The sequence below is a fragment of the Penicillium atrosanguineum genome (genome assembly GCF_028827265.1).
Source record: "Penicillium atrosanguineum strain IBT 20685 chromosome Unknown utg000001l_segment0_segment0, whole genome shotgun sequence".
In the NCBI taxonomy this organism is placed as follows: Eukaryota; Fungi; Ascomycota; class Eurotiomycetes; order Eurotiales; family Aspergillaceae; genus Penicillium; species Penicillium atrosanguineum.
In genome coordinates this window covers 2,649,713-2,668,512 of record NW_026623133.1, presented here as the reverse complement: position 1 = coordinate 2,668,512, position 18,800 = coordinate 2,649,713, and the positions used below count along the sequence as shown (strand labels likewise).

Below are 18,800 nucleotides of genomic sequence, written 5' to 3'. Positions count from 1 at the left end.
TTCTGCGATCCAAGTTATGATATCTGATCCGTAAATGTAGGTCACTGCGAACTTGATCACGATTTCATCCGCTGGGGCAATCAAGTAGAAACCAAGAAATCATCATAGGTTGACAATCGATAACCGCCAGCGCAAGTTTAGATAGACATATCTACCGCCCTCTCAGTTGTTTTTCCGATTAATTGGTGTAAATAGACGCTGATTTGGGGGCCGATTTTCAATTCCTCCCGAGAGTAAAAAAAGATATGAAATTGGAGAAAGAATGTCACCAACCTAGCTGAATGGGCTTGGCATGCGTGAAAGTCATACCTACGAGCGACAGCCGTTCTAGCCTACGAAGCATTCTCTTCCAGGACTAAGAAGGAAGTAAATCCCGCAGTTCTATCTCGAAGTACGGCCTCGGTTTTCCGCCAATCTCCGCAGACGCCACGCCACCCGCGCGGTCTGTATCAGCACTGCCATCACCACGCTAATCAGCACTACTGGAGCCACAACACAGACTACGATTACAATGGGTCGGGCCTAGAGAATTAGAGCGTAGTTTGTATTTATGCTAAGTGGAATTCCCACTTGGTGAGATCCATTGGCCTACAACGCCGCCTAACATACAGTGAATTATTGGCGGAATGGAGTGGTCATAGCAAAGCCGATTGGGCAGACCAGATGCTTTGGATCCCTGATCGTTGCTCAGGGCGGCTTAGCGGCTTAGACTGTCACACAGAACAGGTTGTACAGTAGCTGCTGATCCTAGGATGATGGAGAAGTCTCATAGCCGTCTCCGAAGATCCCGATCAATGATTCATAGATTTGAAAAGGGGTTCATACCCCATGTGCGAGACTGAAGCTAGAGCCATATATTGATGTGGCTGCAGGCCGGAATGGAATGCTAGGGCATCAAATAGCGGGCCACTATAGAATCTCGAGCTCGAGCTCGAGCTCGAAGAGAGAGGAGCCATGGCAGACCGCTAACCCTCGATCGGGCATCAACTCCTGATTAACCTCGCCGGGACAGCATAGCATTAGCAGATGAGGGAGACGTCACTCCATGCTCAACAAAGTTCAATCCCGCTGGCCCCTATTTGCCAATCCTATTCGCTTGGGGCCCCGGGCCTGTTCTTGGCAGAATGAGGCAGTGCAAAGCCGGGGCGCTTCGCCTGTCCATTTACGGCACGTTACCAGGTTTGACTGTCCTTCATCCCTGTTTCTCACTAGCATTGGCCTTTATGCTGTGTGCTGTGTACTATGTGCTAAGTGTTTTGTGCGCCCACATCCTTCCCCCTCTCTACTTTAACGTAGCGCGAAGCGACATGGAAAAAAACAACGTTCCCCACTGGGGCTGTGCTAAAGGTGGAACCCGTGGAGCGGATACATAGCAAACCAAATGGGAAATCGATTAATCAAGACAATAAGTCGAGACCGTAGTGGATCTATCCAAGGGGGTTTTGTCGTCTGTCATAGCCATTTCAGTGGCGTGTGATGGGATACTGTACGTTTCGATGAATGCGGAACTCCTTCCCTCCCCTTGACTTCCTCCCCTTACAACTCTGCATACTCCACGCTTTGTATTCGGATCCATCTGGACACCCCCCGGATTTATCCCCATGCTAAGCTTAACAACTCTTCTGGGTGTGCCGCTCGCGTGAACGGCGCTCCGTTGCGATCACCCTTCACCATGTCCGAGTCGCGAGATGAGCCGGCTCAGCAGCCTTCCACGCCGCTGCGCAGGGAACGAGCGCCCACGATCACCATCGATACGTCTGCGGTAAACTCCCCCGACGAGAACCCCCCTGTTCAGGTCTCTGGCCAGCCCTCGCTCCAGCTCAACACGAGTAACCTGGAAACCACCACGGGCTGGCATCACAGGAATGGAAGCGATGTCTCCCCAACCGAAATGCGGTCGCCTGCCTCAATCATTAGCTCCAATGCCTCCTATGACGCTCGAGATGACCGCCCGACATCGCCTCACAATGTGTCATCCCCCAAGTCCAAGCTTCCCGAAACACACTCCAACTTCCTCTCCGTGCCAGGAGCACGTTCCCGCGGTAATTCATTGGAGTCCGAGGATACCAGCCAAACATCGAGCACCTACGGTGGTGATACCTTCGTGCCCACCTCTAACGGATCTCATTCCGACTTGTCGAATAATCACAACTTCGATGACGAAGACGCGTTGAACCCCGATCCCGGTCGAGAGTCCGAGTTCGAGGTGGAGAACAACAAGTTTGCTTTCTCCCCAGGTCAGCTGAACAAGCTCCTCAACCCGAAAAGCTTCGCTGCCTTTCGTGCACTGGGTGGACTACGAGGATTGGAAAAGGGACTTCGTACAGACGCCCAGAGTGGTCTGAGTGCGGATGAATCTACGCTGGATGGAGCTGTTAGCTTCGAGGAGGTGGTTGGATCAGAGTCCTTGCCCAAGACAGCTTCTCCGACGGGTCCACCGCCGGAGCGGCCTTTGGGCAGCGAAACAGCATCAAACGCCGGAGATGACTATGTCGACCGGAGACGCATATACGGGACCAACAAACTGCCAGAACGGAAGCTCAAGACGATTTGGGAACTGGCTTGGATTGCATACAACGACAAGGTCCTCATTTTGCTTACGATTGCAGCCGTGGTCTCGCTCGCCGTCGGTATTCCACAGTCCTTGCATCCTGCAAATCCGAACGAACCTGGTGTGGAATGGGTGGAGGGTCTTGCAATTCTCATTGCTATCATCATCGTGGTTGTCGTCGGTGCGGCGAACGACTGGCAAAAAGAAAGGCAATTCGCAAAACTTAATAAGAAGAAGGAGAACAGGCTTGTCAAGGTGGTGCGATCCGGCAATACGGTGGAAATCTCGATCCACGATCTGGTTGTCGGAGATGTGATGCATCTGGAGCCCGGTGACATGGTCCCTGTTGATGGAATCTTGATCGAAGGCCACGATGTGAAATGCGACGAATCCTCCGCCACTGGTGAATCCGATGTCCTTCGTAAAACCCCCGGTAATGATGTCTACCGGACGATCGAGCAACATGAAGATCTCAAGAAAATGGATCCGTTCATCATTTCCGGTGCGAAGGTGTCGGAAGGTGTCGGAACTTTTTTGGTCACTGCCACTGGTGTCCATTCTACTCACGGTCGGACAATGATGTCTCTCCAGGAGGAGGGCGAAACCACCCCATTGCAGACTAAGCTGAACAAACTGGCTGAGTACATCGCGAAGCTTGGTCTTGCATCAGGATTGCTATTGTTTGTGGTGTGCTTTATCAAATTCCTTGTTCGTCTCAAGGATATCGATGGCGGTGCGGACGGAAAGGGACAGGCTTTCTTGCAGATCTTCATCGTTGCTGTTACTATTGTCGTCGTTGCGGTCCCCGAAGGATTGCCACTAGCAGTTACACTCGCCCTCGCGTTTGCAACAACACGGATGATCAAGGATAACAACTTGGTTCGTTTCTTAAAGGCTTGTGAGACCATGGGTAATGCCACGACAATCTGCTCCGATAAAACAGGAACTCTTACCGAAAACAAAATGAGCGCTGTCGCAGCTACGCTAGGAACTAGTTCTCGCTTCGGCGATAAGACGTCTGGCTCTAACTCTGGAGGTGTCTCCGCTTCGGAGTTTGTGTCCACTCTCTCGCCCTCTGTCAAAGATGTCCTGCTTAAGTCGATTACTCTGAACTCAACTGCGTTCGAGGGCGAGTCCGATGGTGTGAAGACTTTTATTGGATCCAAGACAGAAACTGCTCTTTTGTCTTTCGCACGCGAATACCTTGGCATGGGGCCGCCGGCCGAAGAGAGGGCAAATGCGAAGCTTGCACAGATGTTCCCCTTTGATTCGGGCCGCAAATGCATGGCTGTTGTCATCCAGATGAAGAATGGGAAATATCGGATGCTAGTCAAGGGTGCTGCGGAAATCCTGATGAAAAAGTCGACACGCATCGTGCACGATCCCACTGGTGAACTTTCAGAGGACCCGATGTCTGACGACAACCGATCTACTCTTGACAATACTATTACTGCCTATGCATCGCGCTCGCTGCGTTGCATTGCCCTCGTTTACCGCGACTTTGAACAATGGCCACCTCGAGGTGCACCTACCTCGGAATCCGACCGCAACATGGCTGTCTTTGAGCCAATTTTCAAGGACATGACACTTCTCGGAATTTTTGGTATTCAGGATCCTGTTCGACAAGGTGTTGCAGAGGCGGTTCACACCTGCCAGCGCGCTGGTGTCTTCGTCCGTATGGTTACCGGTGACAACATCTTGACAGCTAAGGCTATTGCTGAGGAATGTGGTATCTACACCCCCGGTGGCATTGCTATTGAAGGTCCCAAGTTCCGCAAGTTGAGTACCCGTCAAATGAACCAGATTATCCCGAGACTTCAGGTGATTGCCCGATCGAGTCCCGAGGATAAGAAGATCCTTGTCAACCAGCTCAAAAAGCTCGGAGAGACTGTCGCTGTGACTGGTGATGGTACCAACGATGCCCAAGCTCTCAAGAATGCTGATGTCGGTTTTGCGATGGGTGTTACCGGTACTGAAGTGGCCAAGGAGGCATCTGATATCATTTTGATGGACGATAATTTCGCATCTATTGTGAAGGCCATGGCTTGGGGTCGCACTGTCAGTGATGCGGTGAAGAAGTTCCTTCAATTCCAAATCACTGTCAACATCACTGCTGTGGTTCTTACCTTTGTCTCTGCGGTTGCCAGTAGCACTGAAGACTCAGTTCTTAGTGCTGTCCAGCTGCTGTGGGTCAATCTCATCATGGATACCTTCGCTGCTCTTGCACTGGCAACCGACCCTCCTTCGCCCTACGTTCTTGACCGCCGACCTGAATCCAAAGCGTCGCCGCTGATCACTCTCACTATGTGGAAGATGATCATCGGACAGTCTATCTATCAGCTTGTCGTGACCTTTGTTCTCAACTTTGCCGGCCACTCTATTTTCACATCTTGGAGTGAAGAGCACATGCAGACCGTGGTCTTCAACACCTTCGTCTTCATGCAGATCTTCAACCAGTATAACTCTCGCCGGATCGACAACAAGCTCAACATCATGGAAGGCATCTGGCGCAACAAATGGTTCATCGGCATCCAACTTATCATCGTTGGAGGTCAAGTCTTGATCATCTTTGTTGGTGGCCAGGCATTCTCTGTGAAGCGCCTTGACCAGGGCTCTCAGTGGGCTGTCAGTCTTGTTCTGGGTGCTCTTTCCATTCCGATCGCTGTGATCATCCGTCTCATTCCCGACGAATTTATTAGCAAGCTCGTTCCCCACTTCTGGCACCGCGACAAGAAAGATTCGCCCGAACTTGTTGTCTCTGATGAAGATCGCCGCTTCGAGTGGAACCCTGCTTTGGAGGAGATTCGCGACCAACTGCAATTCATCAAGGCCGTCCGCGGCGGACGATTGAAGCACATCCGTCACAAGCTGCAGCACCCGCAGGAATTCCTCCCACGGTCTCGTAGCGGCTCTCGCTCGCGCGAATCTTCCGTTCCGCCTACACCCAACGAGGAGAATGGCAATGGCAGCAGAAGCCCAACACCCCAGCCGCCAACTCCGGAGTCACGCTCTCGCCGCAACACACGGTCACGTTCCAACTCAACGTTCGGGCCCGCCGCTGCCATGGCTGGTATCGTGGCCGGCAGTATTGCCGGATGGTCTCCTATCGAGCGGGGTCATGACGAGGCCGACTCTATCGCCTTCGCCACGACCGGTGGGCCCTTTGGCGGCCTAGACCGACAGCAGGGCATTGAAATTCATCCTGATACTGCGGCCGATGACCGTGTGGTAAATGAATACGACCATGGTTCAAAGCATCCTCCGAGCCAGAACCCAGACCTTACCCCCTTCTTCGAACACGCTCCCTCAGCACTCTCAGAGCGGACCCCGTCCAGTCGTGGCCGCCGGTCATTGTCTCAACGATCTCGGTCGAGCATGAGTCACTCCCAGGTCTAAATATACAACCTGGCCCTCCTCAGACGCACCTTGCATTTCCTCAACCTCCCCCAAAAAAACGCATACTTGGGAACGGCGTTCCAGTCTTCTTGATTCCCCTCGGCCTACCACATCTTTGTATTTCCGTTTCCACCCATTGTCGGGCATCGATTTAATCCCTTTTGTCTTTTACTGTTGCGAACTATTGACCCATTGCTCTTGGAAAAACACATAGACTTTGCATTCGTCTAGCATTCTTGGGGCTGGGTGATTTTTGTTTCATCTTCGGCGTACACTGGACTAATGGTAGCCGGCCTTTTCTTTGTCTTTACTAGCACTTCCGATACCAATTGATACCTTTTCGACATCATCAAGTAACATCCAAGAAATTCTACCTTAGAAAGAGTCTAGAAAGTGTCGGTAAAAAGATCAGCCTCAACACGCCCCACATGCCTCATCGAGCTGGCACCCGAAGGTGGCGCGGGGCATATAAAGTCTCTCTGTCCAGATTCCTTGTTGACTTGAATCACACAGTGAGAACAAAATTCCAAAATGGCAGCCATCACACTTCCATCCAAGACAGATCTCGCCCAATTCTGGGTTGGCAAAGACATGACCGATGTCCCCAAGCCCGCCGCAGTGCTCGACCGAGCCATCATCCGCCGGCATTGCCAACGAATGAAGAACACCATCAAAGCCCTCAACGTTGGATTCAGAGCCCATGTGAAAACACACAAGGTGAGCTACCCCTACAAAATCCCATAAATACAGATGTCCAGTCTCAATCTAAGACCCCCAGACTCTCGAACTCGCCGCAATGCAAGTCGACGACACCGCACCCACAGCAAACTTCATCGCCTCAACACTTCTCGAAATCGAAAGTCTAACCGGCCTCCTAAAAGCTCTCCAATCAAAGGGCCAACGCATCAACATCCTCTATGGCATCCCCCTCGTCCCATCAAAAGTCGCCAATCTCGCCAACTTAGCAAAAGACCTAGGTCCAGACAGCATCTCAGTCATGATCGACCACCCAGATCAAGTCCCCTTCCTCACTAACTTCACCTCTATTGCGGGATTTCCCGCTTGTGTCTTCATCAAAGTAGACACAGGCTACCACCGTGCCGGCGTCCCGCCTGTATCTCTGAATAAGAACGGGCTTCTTGAGAAACTAGCCTTAGCCGAAGAAACAGGCTCTGCGCATTTACTAGGCCTCTATTCGCATAGTAGTCTCAGCTACAGCGCCACTACAGCCGAGCAAGCTATGGGACATTTGATCTCCGAGATCCAGGGATGCAAAGATGCGCTGAACAGGTGGCTCCCTCTCCTCCCGAAGCGAGAATTGGTTATCAGCGTTGGCGCGACGCCACAGGTTGCAAGCTCGAATAATCTTGTTTCGGGAGCGACATCGCCCAAAGCGAAGGAGTTGATGGCGTTACTGAGGGATCCGTGTGAGGGAGCGAAGGTGAAACTTGAGTTGCATGCGGGCAATTATCCGGTTTTGGATATGCAGCAAGTTTCTACGAACGCGAGGATTGGGGCGGGGAGGCTGGAGGAGGAGATTGCGCTTTGCGTGGTAGCTGAGGTTTGTAGTATCTATAATGATGGAGAGAGAGAGAGGGCTGAGGTGTTGCTTGCGGCGGGGACTTTGGCGTTGGGAAGGGAGCCGTGTCCTAGTTATTCGGGGTGGGGAGTGCTTTCTGACTGGGGCTTGAAGAATAAGGATAGGCTGGTTGTTGAGAGGATCAGTCAGGAGCATGCGATTGTTGCGTGGGAGGGTGGGAAGGAAGGGGATATCCCGTTAGAGATTGGGCAGGTTGTCAAGGTGTTTCCGAATCATGCATGCGTGACAGGTGCGTATTATGGTTGGTACTTTGTTGTTGACTCGGATGAGGATCCGTCGGCGTCGAAGATTGTGGATATTTGGATTCGGGGACGAGGAGAGAATACTGATCCGTTGATGGCGACGAGGTTTCAGTAAGGATGGCACGGGAAGCTAGAATACAGTTTAAAGTTGGTGCAGCATTCACCATAGCCCTATACTCTTGCACATATTCCATAGAGCTGGCGAGAAGTATCCCACGAACCCAGGAATAACATAATTGAGATTCTCAGTTGCAACCTTCACCTTCCCACCACCAAGACTACTAACTCCAACACACTTCCCAATCCATCGACTCTTCTCTCCTTTTAAATCCCCGGATTCTAGCTTCCCTTCAGCAGCAAGAACCATAGCATTAGCAAGGTCCGCATAGGAACATCTCGAGCTCGCCTCTTCTTCATCCAACCTCACACCAAAAGCACAATGATGCACCAATGCATTAGGCTGAATAAAGATCAGTGGAAGCCAATCATGACTCCGCAGATAATCCGCCGCCAGGGAGAGATCACGGTAAATCCAATAACACCCTCTTGAGACTGCAAAGTTGAAGGCCCACGACTGTTGCGCCATCAATTCGGGGTTGGTTCCGGCAGAAGAGAGGAAGATCAGAGATGGGCATACCCAGCTGCGTTTAGTCTTGCCATTACGCTTGGTGATGCGTGATCGCACTATTTCTAGTGCTGATACGGCTGAATGTGCCGTTTGTTGGGCTATTGAGCAGTCTGGTATGTTGAAATTTGTTGCTACTGTGAAGAAGGCTGCGTCGACACCTTCGAGGCAATTGGCTAGTAGCTCGATGTCATCGAGTGACCCGATATATAACTTGGCGCGTGGGTTTGAGGAGAGGTCGGGTACTTTTTCCGAGAGTCTTTTGGCGGATCGGGCGTAAACGTTTATATGGACATCTTCGTCTTGGAGGAGTTGGTTGATTATGCTTGAACCGGTTGAGCCTGTGCCACCTAGTATGGCATAGGTTCTCATGGTGTACGGTACCAATGGTCTCTGTTGTTTGTGGTTAGAGCAATGGAATGTCGTGTGGCAGATTCACCATGGTAGGTTTGTTGGTCACGTTACACAGCATTCCTGCCCGGTCTCCATAAGAGGTCCTTGATTAAACTCGTCAAGGTACGATCTGTAGTTTCGAATCTTGTGAGGCGCATTGGTAAGCTGGGCAGATTTGGAGGTTGACTAGGTTGCTACTTATGGCTGACTTGACAGCCACTTGGATGCTGCTGCCCGATGACCAAGTCAGCATCTATGCTCCAATACTCAACTAGTGCATATGAATGATAGAATCTTCGTGTGTATTTCCATCGAGATCTGCACTACTCATAAGTCCATGGGTCGTAACAATCATGTATGTCTCTCTGTGCAGCCTTGCACTCATCTGTCTTCTCCGACGACTATCTCTCAACCTTCCTGTTATAAACAAAAAGGCACGCTGAGCCTCGTGTCCACGGCTGGTAAGTAGTGAGTTTTTTTTCAATATGGCCAGACAAGAGTGTCATCACTCAAGGCCTGTAGAGCGGTTAGACTTTCGGACTGCATAGAACATTTGGCCTAGTCACGTACCATGGAGTCAGCATCAGACGCCCAGCCACAGTCACAGTCATAGGCACATGAACACCCATTCGGGTCGGTGATATGGAACTCAAAGGGCACGGGAACATTTTGTAATGCATTCTGTTCCTCGATCATGGCCGAGATCCAGGACGCATGGTCAATAACTGGATTTGTCTCGACGCTCTCGAAGATGCCGTCGCTGCTGGTCTCGGCGTACCAGAGACTGACCTCGTGGCGGAAGCTATTGAAATCGCACTTGTAGAGGCACTTCAGAAATTTGTTGAAGTCGAGTAATCGTTCTTCGATTGTGCCGTCGCTGTACAATCCGCCTTCGTCGCGAAGAAGGTCGGATAGTAAGAATGGCCCCTTGAAGTTGCTGTCGATATCAACGATGTAGAAGTACTCGTCGCGAAGTAGGCGTGATGCGGTTTTCTCGTAGTACTCAACCTTGTGGATGTCGCTGTGTTTGCAGAAAACGGCCAATTTTGTCAGTGAGTCAATACAGTCACTCGGGTTGCTCGTGAAAGCCTTTCTGATGCCTTCCGGCATGCGTGGGACGGTACAGTTGAGTTCATCTGCCAGGCGCTTCCTGTCTGCGAGGGAACTGGTGGACTGGGTAAGCAGGTCGGCCTCGTCCAGCATCTTCAGGAGAAGAAGTCTGGTACTATCTTTGTCTGCGTTGCTTTTAATCTTCAGTGAGTCCCAAGACAGGTCTTCGGGCTCCATGATTAATTGCAAGGAGTGCACCTAGAATGCATGCGGGTACGGAATGGAGAAAGAGCTGGAGAGAGGAGAGATGATGGGGGAAAGAGAACCGGGGCGAGAGATTCTAATAAATGAAGAAGAGAGAGGACATCCATTCTTATTGTCTTCATTGAACCGGCGGGGACAGTGGCTTGTTCCTGGAGCTGGAGTTTCATGGGGTAGTCACGGGGGCCAGGTTTGGATGGGTGGTGAAGAGCCAGCAATCAAGAGCGGCAATTTGGTAACGTCGGTGATATCGAACGTGTTTGAAGAATGATTGGTGCTCGAAGGCGAGAAGTTGAGATGGTTATACAGGAGTTGTTGAAGCGTGGGAGTTGTTGAGTTCAAATGTGCACGTTGCAATATTGAACCCCAAGGTACAGGCCTCTTAAATATCCTTTAGCCTAAACTCGTCAAAAATCGTTTTTTCTTCTTTTTCTTCTCTCTGTGCCATGTGCTATACCGATATTAACATTTATCGGGCATTGGAACACAGATTGATAGTGGATCATACACCTTTCCTCCGCGGACATAACCTAGCCCGACTTGAAGGGCCCGAAATGCACCCCTTTCTGGTTCTCACGGATTACAGGAATCGAAGGCGCATCTACCGAGGTGTTTAAGATGTGGAAAGGCTATTGTATGGTTGTGTGGTAAATCAGATAGTTCGGTTGAACCAGATATATTGCTGATCACACTATACTCATTAACCCTCCAATGTATGCAATATCATGAAAGAGGCCTGGGGATAATTTTGTGTGCTTAAAGGGCTGTATGGTAGCTTCTTTTTCTGAAAAGAATCCACATGATCGACCAGCGCTTGAGCAATCAAAGAGTGCGGTCAAGTTTGACCTCTTTGTTACTGACCAAACTAGGCCGTCATCACGGCCCTGCGTGTATATCGCCGAATTCATCACCTACAACAAAACCTGACTTACTGCCTTGCAGCCTTGAGGGTGTCGTCCTGTGTACTTTATGAAATTGCAAATCACTTTATTTCCATGTGAGAAATATTACCTGCTTCAGACCAACCCCGGGGATTGGATGATCCCCCTTACCATTCATATATATTCCCTATAGATTGCTGTTCAAGCGAGACTTGTCTACCCGATCGGGTCTACAAGACAACAAGTCGCTACTCCTCATAGTCCATAGATATTCCCCTGTTGCGTCACCCGCCAAGGTCAAGTGGATCAACCCAGGGAGCCCACTTAACAGACAAGCATACATCAACGAAGCCATAAAGGCATGGACTACCCTACTCAGATACAAAACAAGGCAGTAAGTTCAATAGCCCGCTGATCATTAGATCATTTGTCAAACAGGCGATCTGGATCAAGTTTCGTCATAAGATCTGTCAACTCTCAGCTCCCCGATGCTTACAAGTGGAGCCGCAAGGATATGCATAACAGACAAGCATACTCGGGACCGTGCTGTTCGACAGTTTCGGATTTTAGGGTTTAATGCATGACCTCAGAAAAGCCGATGTAAGGATGGACAGTCGATCACCCGGGGGTTTCCTGGTTGGTCACCTCGGCATCTCGATAGGCCCGGACTGATGGCCGCGAATCGCCGAGCATGCAGGAGGGTTCTTGGAGGTTGGGAGCTTTGGTCCCCTTGGGATACGCGTCGCTACCCAGGCTGTGGGGCATGGAGAGATTTGAGAAAGCTTGGCTTTGGGGTTTCAGGAAGAGTGCATTTGAGATCTGGTGTTTGCTAGTACGTAATTGGCATTGTTCGGGGGTTCGTGCCGTATACCAGAATTGAAGCACAACGCGAAATTAAATACGGGAGCTTCGATAGTATGGCTGGAGCGTAATATCCTGCCTGGTCCTACGGGTAAGCTGTAACCTGGGGCTGAAAAGCTTAAATTTTATATCCGAATCAAACCCATGAAACACCAATACCCCGGATCCCCAATGCCGAGGGAAACCGAAGTCGCAGAACCTTCTTCGCGCCGCAAGCCAAAGTATGAAGATGTAAAGCAAAGTGTTGAGAACCCTCGTTGCCAAAGCTACCCCTTTCTTCCTAGGTTTCCTTCCTACCGGGTCCAAATCCAATCATTAAGCACGAACACCCCAAGAAGAACCTCACATTTCTCGCGAATCCTGTTGGTTGGAAAGATTACCCAAGCAGACCAGCCTCTAATAGTGTCTATATTTGAATCGGAGAACCGTATAGGAAAGCTAGGAGAAAGTTTCTCCTTGCTTGGCTAACATTCCAACCAGCGCATAGTCGGAGCTTTAGGGTATGCGACATACCCCATTGGGAAGTCTGTCGATGATCACGAGAAAGGAGCACGACCGTGAAACAGGCGAATAGCTCTTCAAAGGCGCCGTCATAAGGGCCTATCCCTCGATCAACGCCATCATAGCCTAGGAGGATCTGGTAATGCTTTTGAGAAGGATATTTTCCCCACTGAGGGACGAGATTCCCGCTCCAGACCTATGAACATGTGCCCTCCCAAGATTGTTGTTACTTCGCTGGGCATTGTTCACGGTCTGGTCATTGGCCCGCAGGTCGGACCACCTGGTCTTCATCCTTGATTCATAGGAATGCCTGCCTCGGGAGCTACGGGTGTTACGCACTTGTTTCCCGCGACAGGGTGATGTCAGGTCCGTGGAGGCGTAATTGGGTACATTTGTTCCGCGTTGCCCTATATGTATCATACCTCTCTGCCTCCCTATGCAGCTCAGGTGCTCAACACGACTCGACATTTCTCCACAAGGTTCAGACCAGTCGACTGCGGAGGATTATCTAAACGGGTTAATACAGCTCTCGACTCGGATATTCAACAGCACTTCTCCTGATCGACACCAATACTTGCACATACCTCGCTCCTTGTATATTGACCATGAAGTCGGATCTCGAGAAGGGCTCGCCTTCCCTGCAAAGCGAGAGCCAGTTCGAGCTCGAGACTACGCCCACTAGTGAGCTCAAAGATCCGCTCCCTGATACCAAGCCCAAGTCGACATGGCAGCGATTGATATCCGGTCTGAAAGGAGGTGGGGAGGCCCGCGGTATCGAGCCAGTGCCGTTGGAAGAGCGACAGCCGGTCACTGCTTCAACTTCGTTGCACATGCTACTCATGTGGTTTAGCATGTCGCTCGCCACAAACAATATTATTGTTGGATCGATGGGGACGTTTGTGCTGGGCCTCAGTTTCAAGGACGCGGCTTTTTGTGCTATATTTGGAAATCTCCTTGGGGTTTGCACAGTGGGATACGTGAGCACATGGGGACCCATCAGTGGATGTCGCACCTTGGTAAATTCTAAAATCGGTATCGCGTCCATGGCTATCATCATGTGCTAATCGAATCGACAGATCGTGGGACGCTTCCATATGGGATACTATCCTAGTAAAGTGTGCTGTGCATTGAATGTCTTCACCAATCTTGGCTACTGTATGGTCAACAGCGTCGTTGGAGGTCAGATCCTGTCCAGAGTTTCTGGGGGGCAGCTCTCTGTGCTGGTTGGAATCGTGATTGTAGCCGGCTTAAGCTGGGTGATGGCCATGTTCGGCATGAAAATCTTCGCAGTTTATGAACGGTAAGCAATTTCCAACCAACGTGACACAGACCCATCTAACAATCTCAGGTTTGCGTGGTTGCCACAATTAATGGTGCTCTGCGTGATGCTAGGCTCAGCCGGACCTCACTTCGACTTCAACATTCACACCGAGATGTCTCAGGGGGTTCTCAACGCCAAACGCATTACCTTCTTTTCTCTATGTATGTCTATCGGGCTGGCATGGGCACCTCTCGCCGCAGACTACTACGTCTACTACCCGCCCCACGTCAAACGCTGGCGCACTTTTGCAGTGACGGTCCTCGGATGTGGCCAGGCTATGGCTATAACCATTCTTATTGGAATTGGACTCGGAACAGCGCTGGCCAGTTCCGCCGAGTATAGAGCCAAGTATGGCAACAGCCCAGGAGATCTGTTGATGATGGCATATGATTCCCTTGGAGGATTTGGCAAGTTCTGCGCGGTGATCAACGTTTTCGCGCTCCTGGCCAACAACACGCCCGGCGCTTACTCGATGAGCATGAATTTCCAAATGCTCGGTGATTTCTTCCGCAAGGTCCCACGACCAGTCTTCGTCACCCTCAGCACAGCCATCTACTGCGGCTGTGCTATGGGTGGCCGCAACCAGCTGTATGATGTGTTCAAGAGCTTCCTGCCGTTAATCGGATACTGGGTGATGATGTTCTTTTGTATTATTTTAATGGAGGATATCCTGTTCCGCCGCCGCAGTGGTTATGACTGGTCTTCATGGAATACCCCGCAGCAGCTGCCCATGGGGATTGCGGCCGGCCTGGCTTTCGCGATCGGCTGGGCCGGCGCCATTGTCGGCATGGTAAGTTCTGCACTTCATTGCTATGCGTAAGACCTTCAGCTAATTCTCATTTCAGGATCAATCTTACTACGGCGGGCCCGTTGCCAAGCTGGCACATGGTGCAGACCTCGGAACATGGCTCGGGGCAGGGTTCACCCTCGTCTCGTTCCCACCCTTGCGTGCAGTCGAACTGTGGTACATCGGGCGTTGATCCTGCGGTGAGTGTAATTCGGCTGGCGGTGTTGCATATGAAACCGACAGCCCCGGTCCGCGGCCTACGATCAGCGCGGTCCGTGCCGATCAGAGTACATAGCATTCCCATGGTTGTCAGTAGCAAGACCTGTAAAGATGGCATTTGGGCGTTTAGCGTGTTTGGAGGTACTATGAAGGCTGCACAGGCCTAATCTATCATCTCAAAGAAATAAGTCGCAAATACAAGATGAATCCAGAAAACAGAAGGGAAAGATGTTGATAGGAAAAGAAAGTAAAGATAAAGTGATGGGGAGCGGGGCAAATCAGAGTAAGCTGATTCAACCTCCACAAAACCCCCGCAGGGCGCTTTATAAGACTCGTGGCGCTGTTTTGGCTTTGATTTCACACCACTCCGGGTTCTGACCCTCGAGACACCCTTGCCATGGACAACACGTCCTTTGCGGAACCTCTCTCAGGCTCGAGGACCATCCTCACCTCACCACAATGGCTCCCCTACGCCCTAGCCCTCCTACTAGGCTACCCCCTACTCATAAGAACCCTCCGCTACCAGCGCGTCAACAATCTCCCAAAGAAATACAACTACCCAACCCGCGAATCCATGGCCAACATGACCGACGAAGAAGCCTTCCAGATCCAAAAAGGAGTAGCGCAGCTCGAATTTCCATTCATATTCATCAAGTCCCTACAATTCGCCCTCTTTCGAGTACGCTAACCTCCAATCTAACCTCAAGAACTCGCAAGATTAACTGACATCTGGAAAATTTAGACATACGGTATCCCTACAATCTCAAAGCTCCTAACAAAAACCACTCAATTCTCCAACCCCGCCACAGCTCTAAAACGCTACACAGACACATCAACCCTTGTTCAAGAAATGGTCGGTAACAGCCCGACCTCCTCGCGCGCAATAACCTCATTCGCACGCACGCGCTACCTCCACGCTGGATACCGCGCTTCGGGCAAGATCCTCGAACCAGACATGCTGTACACGCTAGCTCTCTTCGCGCTGGAACCTATCCGGTTCATCGAGCGTTTCGAATGGCGAAGTTTAAGTGACTTGGAGCGGTGTGCGATAGGCACGTTCTGGAAGAGTGCAGGGGATGCATTGGGGGTTAGTTACGATGCGTTGCCGTCTGGGCAGGGATTCCGAGATGGGATTCAGTGGCTTGAGGAGCTTGAGACGTGGAGTTTGGAATATGAGAGGGAATTTATGGTCCCTGATGTTAATAATCGGGAGACGGCAGATCAGACCACTGCTATTTTGGTTTATATGTTGCCTGCGTGGTTATGTCCGGTTGGGCTGCAGTTTGTTTCGTTTATGATGGATGAGAGGCTGAGAAGGGCTATGATGTATGTTGTTTATCCCCCCTTCCTTGTACACCCTGGGGGGGGGTTTTTTGTTTGATTCTGCGTGGTTGGATGTGCTAATTTTGATACTTGGCAGGTATGATCCCCCGACAGCGTTCTTTAGTGCGCTATTTTCGAGTCTTCTTATGGTTCGAAAGCTGTTCTTGAGGTATTTGGTCCCTCCGAGGCCTTATTTCTTGCGGTATATTTCGTTCACGGAGGAGCCGGATCAGAGTAATCGCTTCTTTCTTACGCAGTGGGAGGCGGCGCCTTATTATGTCAAGCCGACTTTGTGGAATCGTTGGGGCCCGATGGCTTGGTTGACTTGGGCTCTGGGTCGACCTGTTCCTGGTGATGAGGGAGATAAGTTCTATCCCTCTGGTTACACTATACCAGATGTTGGGCCAAAGCACTTCGAGGGGAAGGGAAAGAAGGAGTTGGAGGAGATGATGGAGCAATTGAAGGAGTTCCGGACGGGGAAATGTCCGTTCCATTAATCCATCCGTTCCTTGCAGGTGGCCAGACGGATTTTATTTGCAGGCGTCGAGGTCGAAAGATTGTGATACCGTCTTAGCTTGAATGAACATGTTCTATACAGCCGAGCTTTAATGCAAATTACCGAATCAACTACCAGAGAGTAAAAAGTAAAGACGTAATTTTTCGTCAATTTCTTTTTCCAATATGTGCTATTCTGGCCCGGCAGTCATGCGACCGCCGAAAAGCGACAGGGGAAATAGAGACAGAATAAAGGAGTTTGAAAATTAGGAGCGCTCAAACAAAATACTTGGGTTCGAGATTCCGAGCTCGGAGTCCCGAGCCGATCACACGAAGCGTAGAGAATGTAGAAGGGTATTACTGCGAGCAAATCTCATCATAGTTGGAGATAGGTTCACATTTAGACCTCCTCCTCGTCGACAATGTCCTCACCCATGTACTCCTCCTCCTCGTCGATGGAGGCCTCCTGGTACTGCTGGTACTCGGAGACAAGGTCGTTCATGTTGGACTCAGCCTCAGTGAACTCCATCTCGTCCATACCCTCACCAGTGTACCAGTGCAAGAAAGCCTTGCGACGGAACATGGCACTGAACTGATCGCCGACACGCTTGAACAGCTCCTGGATGGAGGTGGAGTTACCGACGAAGGTGGAGGACATGCGGAGGCCACGGGGGGGGAACGGAGCAGAGAGCGGTCTGCACGTTGTTGGGGATCCACTCAACGAAGTAGCTCTGGTTCTTGTTCTGGACGTTACGCATCTGGTCCTCAACCTCCTTCATGGAGACCTTACCGCGGAAGAGAGCGGAGCAGGTGAGGTAACGGCCGTTGCGGAAGTCAGAGGCAGCCATCATGTTCTTGGGGTCGAACATCTGCTGGGTCAGCTCGGGGACGCTGACCTGGCGGTAATCGCGGGCATTTCGGCTGGTCAGGGGAGCGAAGCCGACCATGAAGAAGTGCAGGCGAGGGAAGGGAACCATGTTGACGGCAAGCTTGCGGAGATCGGAGTTGAGCTGACCGGGGAAACGGAGGGAGGTGGTGACACCGGACATGACAGCGGAAACCAGGTGGTTCAGGTCACCGTACGAGGGCTGGTTGAGCTTGAGGGTACGCATGCAAATGTCGTACAGAGCCTGAAAGAGGATTAGCATCTCAATTGCAAATGCCAGACTCAAGAGAGCGAAAACAAACCTCGTTATCGATACAGAAGGTCTCGTCGGAGTGCTCAACGAGCTGGTGGACGGAAAGAGTAGCGTTGTAGGGCTCAACGACGGTGTCCGAAACCTTGGGGGAGGGGACAACGGAGAAGGTAGCCATCATGCGGTCGGGGAACTCCTCACGGATCTTGGAGATCAGGAGGGTACCCATACCGGCACCGGTACCACCACCCAGGGAGTGAGTGATCTGGAAACCCTGGAGGCAGTCACAGCCCTCAGCCTCGCGGCGGACGACATCGATGACCTGGTCGACGAGCTCGGCACCCTCAGTGTAGTGACCCTTGGCCCAGTTGTTACCAGCACCAGACTGGCCGAAGACGAAGTTGTCGGGACGGAAGAGCTTGCCGAAGGGGCCGGCACGGACAGCGTCCATGGTACCAGGCTCCAAGTCGACCAGAACGGCACGGGGAACGTACTTGTCGTTGCTAGCCTGCAGGTGAGAAAAATCATGATTAGATTTGGTGCGATCAGACCCGATTAGTCGAGTGAGATAGACGGCACATACCTCGTTGAAGTAGACGTTCATGCGCTCGCGCTGGAGGTCGGAAACACCAGCGTACCTAGATCAAAACATCAGACCGCTAGTTCGTGTCGAACGGTTTTTTGGGCGACTTACTGGCCATCGCCGTCAAGACCATGCTCACCAGCAATGGTTTGCCTGGAATCAAGTCAGTAAAAGGTCTCTCGTAGTTTCAATTGATGGATGTGTCCAGGTCTGCACGTACCAGAAGGCGGCACCAATTTGGTTACCCTGTCACCCCACGATCTCGTTTAGTTACTTGGACCCTCACTATAGACCACGGAATTCAATCGATTTGGACGCTGTACTTACGCACTGGCCGGTCTGGAGGTGGACCTGTCGTCAAGCAAAAGAATGTTAGCACAGGCTGAACAGGTGGGGTTCTTCAGGGGGTAGGACAATAAGACGCGTCGGAATGGGGGGTAACTTACGATCTCACGCATGTTGGATAGGTTGACGTCGGTGACGGAGGATGAAAAAAAAGAGTAACAAGGAGATTGACCGGAGTCAGGAAGATGGGAAAGGAGAAAGAGAGGTGAGCGGTGTGTGTGCGTGGGGAT

General features: G+C 51.2%; 7 protein-coding genes across 7 annotated transcripts; 4 read left to right on the top strand and 3 right to left on the bottom strand.

The window, feature by feature from the left end:
• Positions 1-1,672: 1,672 nt before the first annotated feature.
• pmcA (putative P-type calcium ATPase) lies at positions 1,673-5,947 on the top strand (the record flags this gene model as incomplete). The annotated part of the gene is made up of 1 exon (XM_056881084.1): positions 1,673-5,947. One exon carries the CDS (start codon positions 1,673-1,675, stop codon positions 5,945-5,947), a length of 4,275 nt encoding a protein of 1,424 aa, XP_056746322.1.
• Positions 5,948-6,478: 531 nt separating this feature from the next.
• N7443_001027 (uncharacterized protein) lies at positions 6,479-7,904 on the top strand (the record flags this gene model as incomplete). The annotated part of the gene is made up of 2 exons (XM_056881083.1): positions 6,479-6,664; positions 6,726-7,904. 2 exons carry the CDS (start codon positions 6,479-6,481, stop codon positions 7,902-7,904), a joined length of 1,365 nt encoding a protein of 454 aa, XP_056746321.1.
• A 45-nt stretch (positions 7,905-7,949) lies between these two features.
• On the bottom strand, positions 7,950-8,786 carry N7443_001026 (nuclear mRNA splicing factor-associated protein; the record flags this gene model as incomplete). Its single annotated transcript, XM_056881082.1, has 1 exon — positions 7,950-8,786. The coding sequence occupies one exon, from the start codon at positions 8,784-8,786 to the stop codon at positions 7,950-7,952; it is 837 nt and encodes a 278-aa protein (XP_056746320.1).
• Positions 8,787-9,287: 501 nt separating this feature from the next.
• On the bottom strand, positions 9,288-10,094 carry N7443_001025 (Ammonium transporter 1; the record flags this gene model as incomplete). Its single annotated transcript, XM_056881081.1, has 2 exons — positions 9,288-9,323; positions 9,378-10,094. 2 exons carry the CDS (start codon positions 10,092-10,094, stop codon positions 9,288-9,290), a joined length of 753 nt encoding a protein of 250 aa, XP_056746319.1.
• A 2,872-nt stretch (positions 10,095-12,966) lies between these two features.
• N7443_001024 (purine-cytosine permease family protein) lies at positions 12,967-14,662 on the top strand (the record flags this gene model as incomplete). The annotated part of the gene is made up of 4 exons (XM_056881080.1): positions 12,967-13,377; positions 13,438-13,661; positions 13,710-14,472; positions 14,528-14,662. 4 exons carry the CDS (start codon positions 12,967-12,969, stop codon positions 14,660-14,662), a joined length of 1,533 nt encoding a protein of 510 aa, XP_056746318.1.
• A 423-nt stretch (positions 14,663-15,085) lies between these two features.
• On the top strand, positions 15,086-16,508 carry N7443_001023 (uncharacterized protein; the record flags this gene model as incomplete). The annotated part of the gene is made up of 3 exons (XM_056881079.1): positions 15,086-15,367; positions 15,431-16,014; positions 16,109-16,508. The coding sequence occupies 3 exons, from the start codon at positions 15,086-15,088 to the stop codon at positions 16,506-16,508; spliced, it is 1,266 nt and encodes a 421-aa protein (XP_056746317.1).
• A 398-nt stretch (positions 16,509-16,906) lies between these two features.
• Positions 16,907-18,683, bottom strand: N7443_001022 (tubulin beta chain; the record flags this gene model as incomplete). Its single annotated transcript, XM_056881078.1, has 8 exons — positions 16,907-17,093; positions 17,146-17,636; positions 17,695-18,150; positions 18,226-18,280; positions 18,337-18,378; positions 18,446-18,471; positions 18,553-18,576; positions 18,672-18,683. 8 exons carry the CDS (start codon positions 18,681-18,683, stop codon positions 16,907-16,909), a joined length of 1,293 nt encoding a protein of 430 aa, XP_056746316.1.
• Between the last annotated feature and the right edge of the window lie 117 nt (positions 18,684-18,800).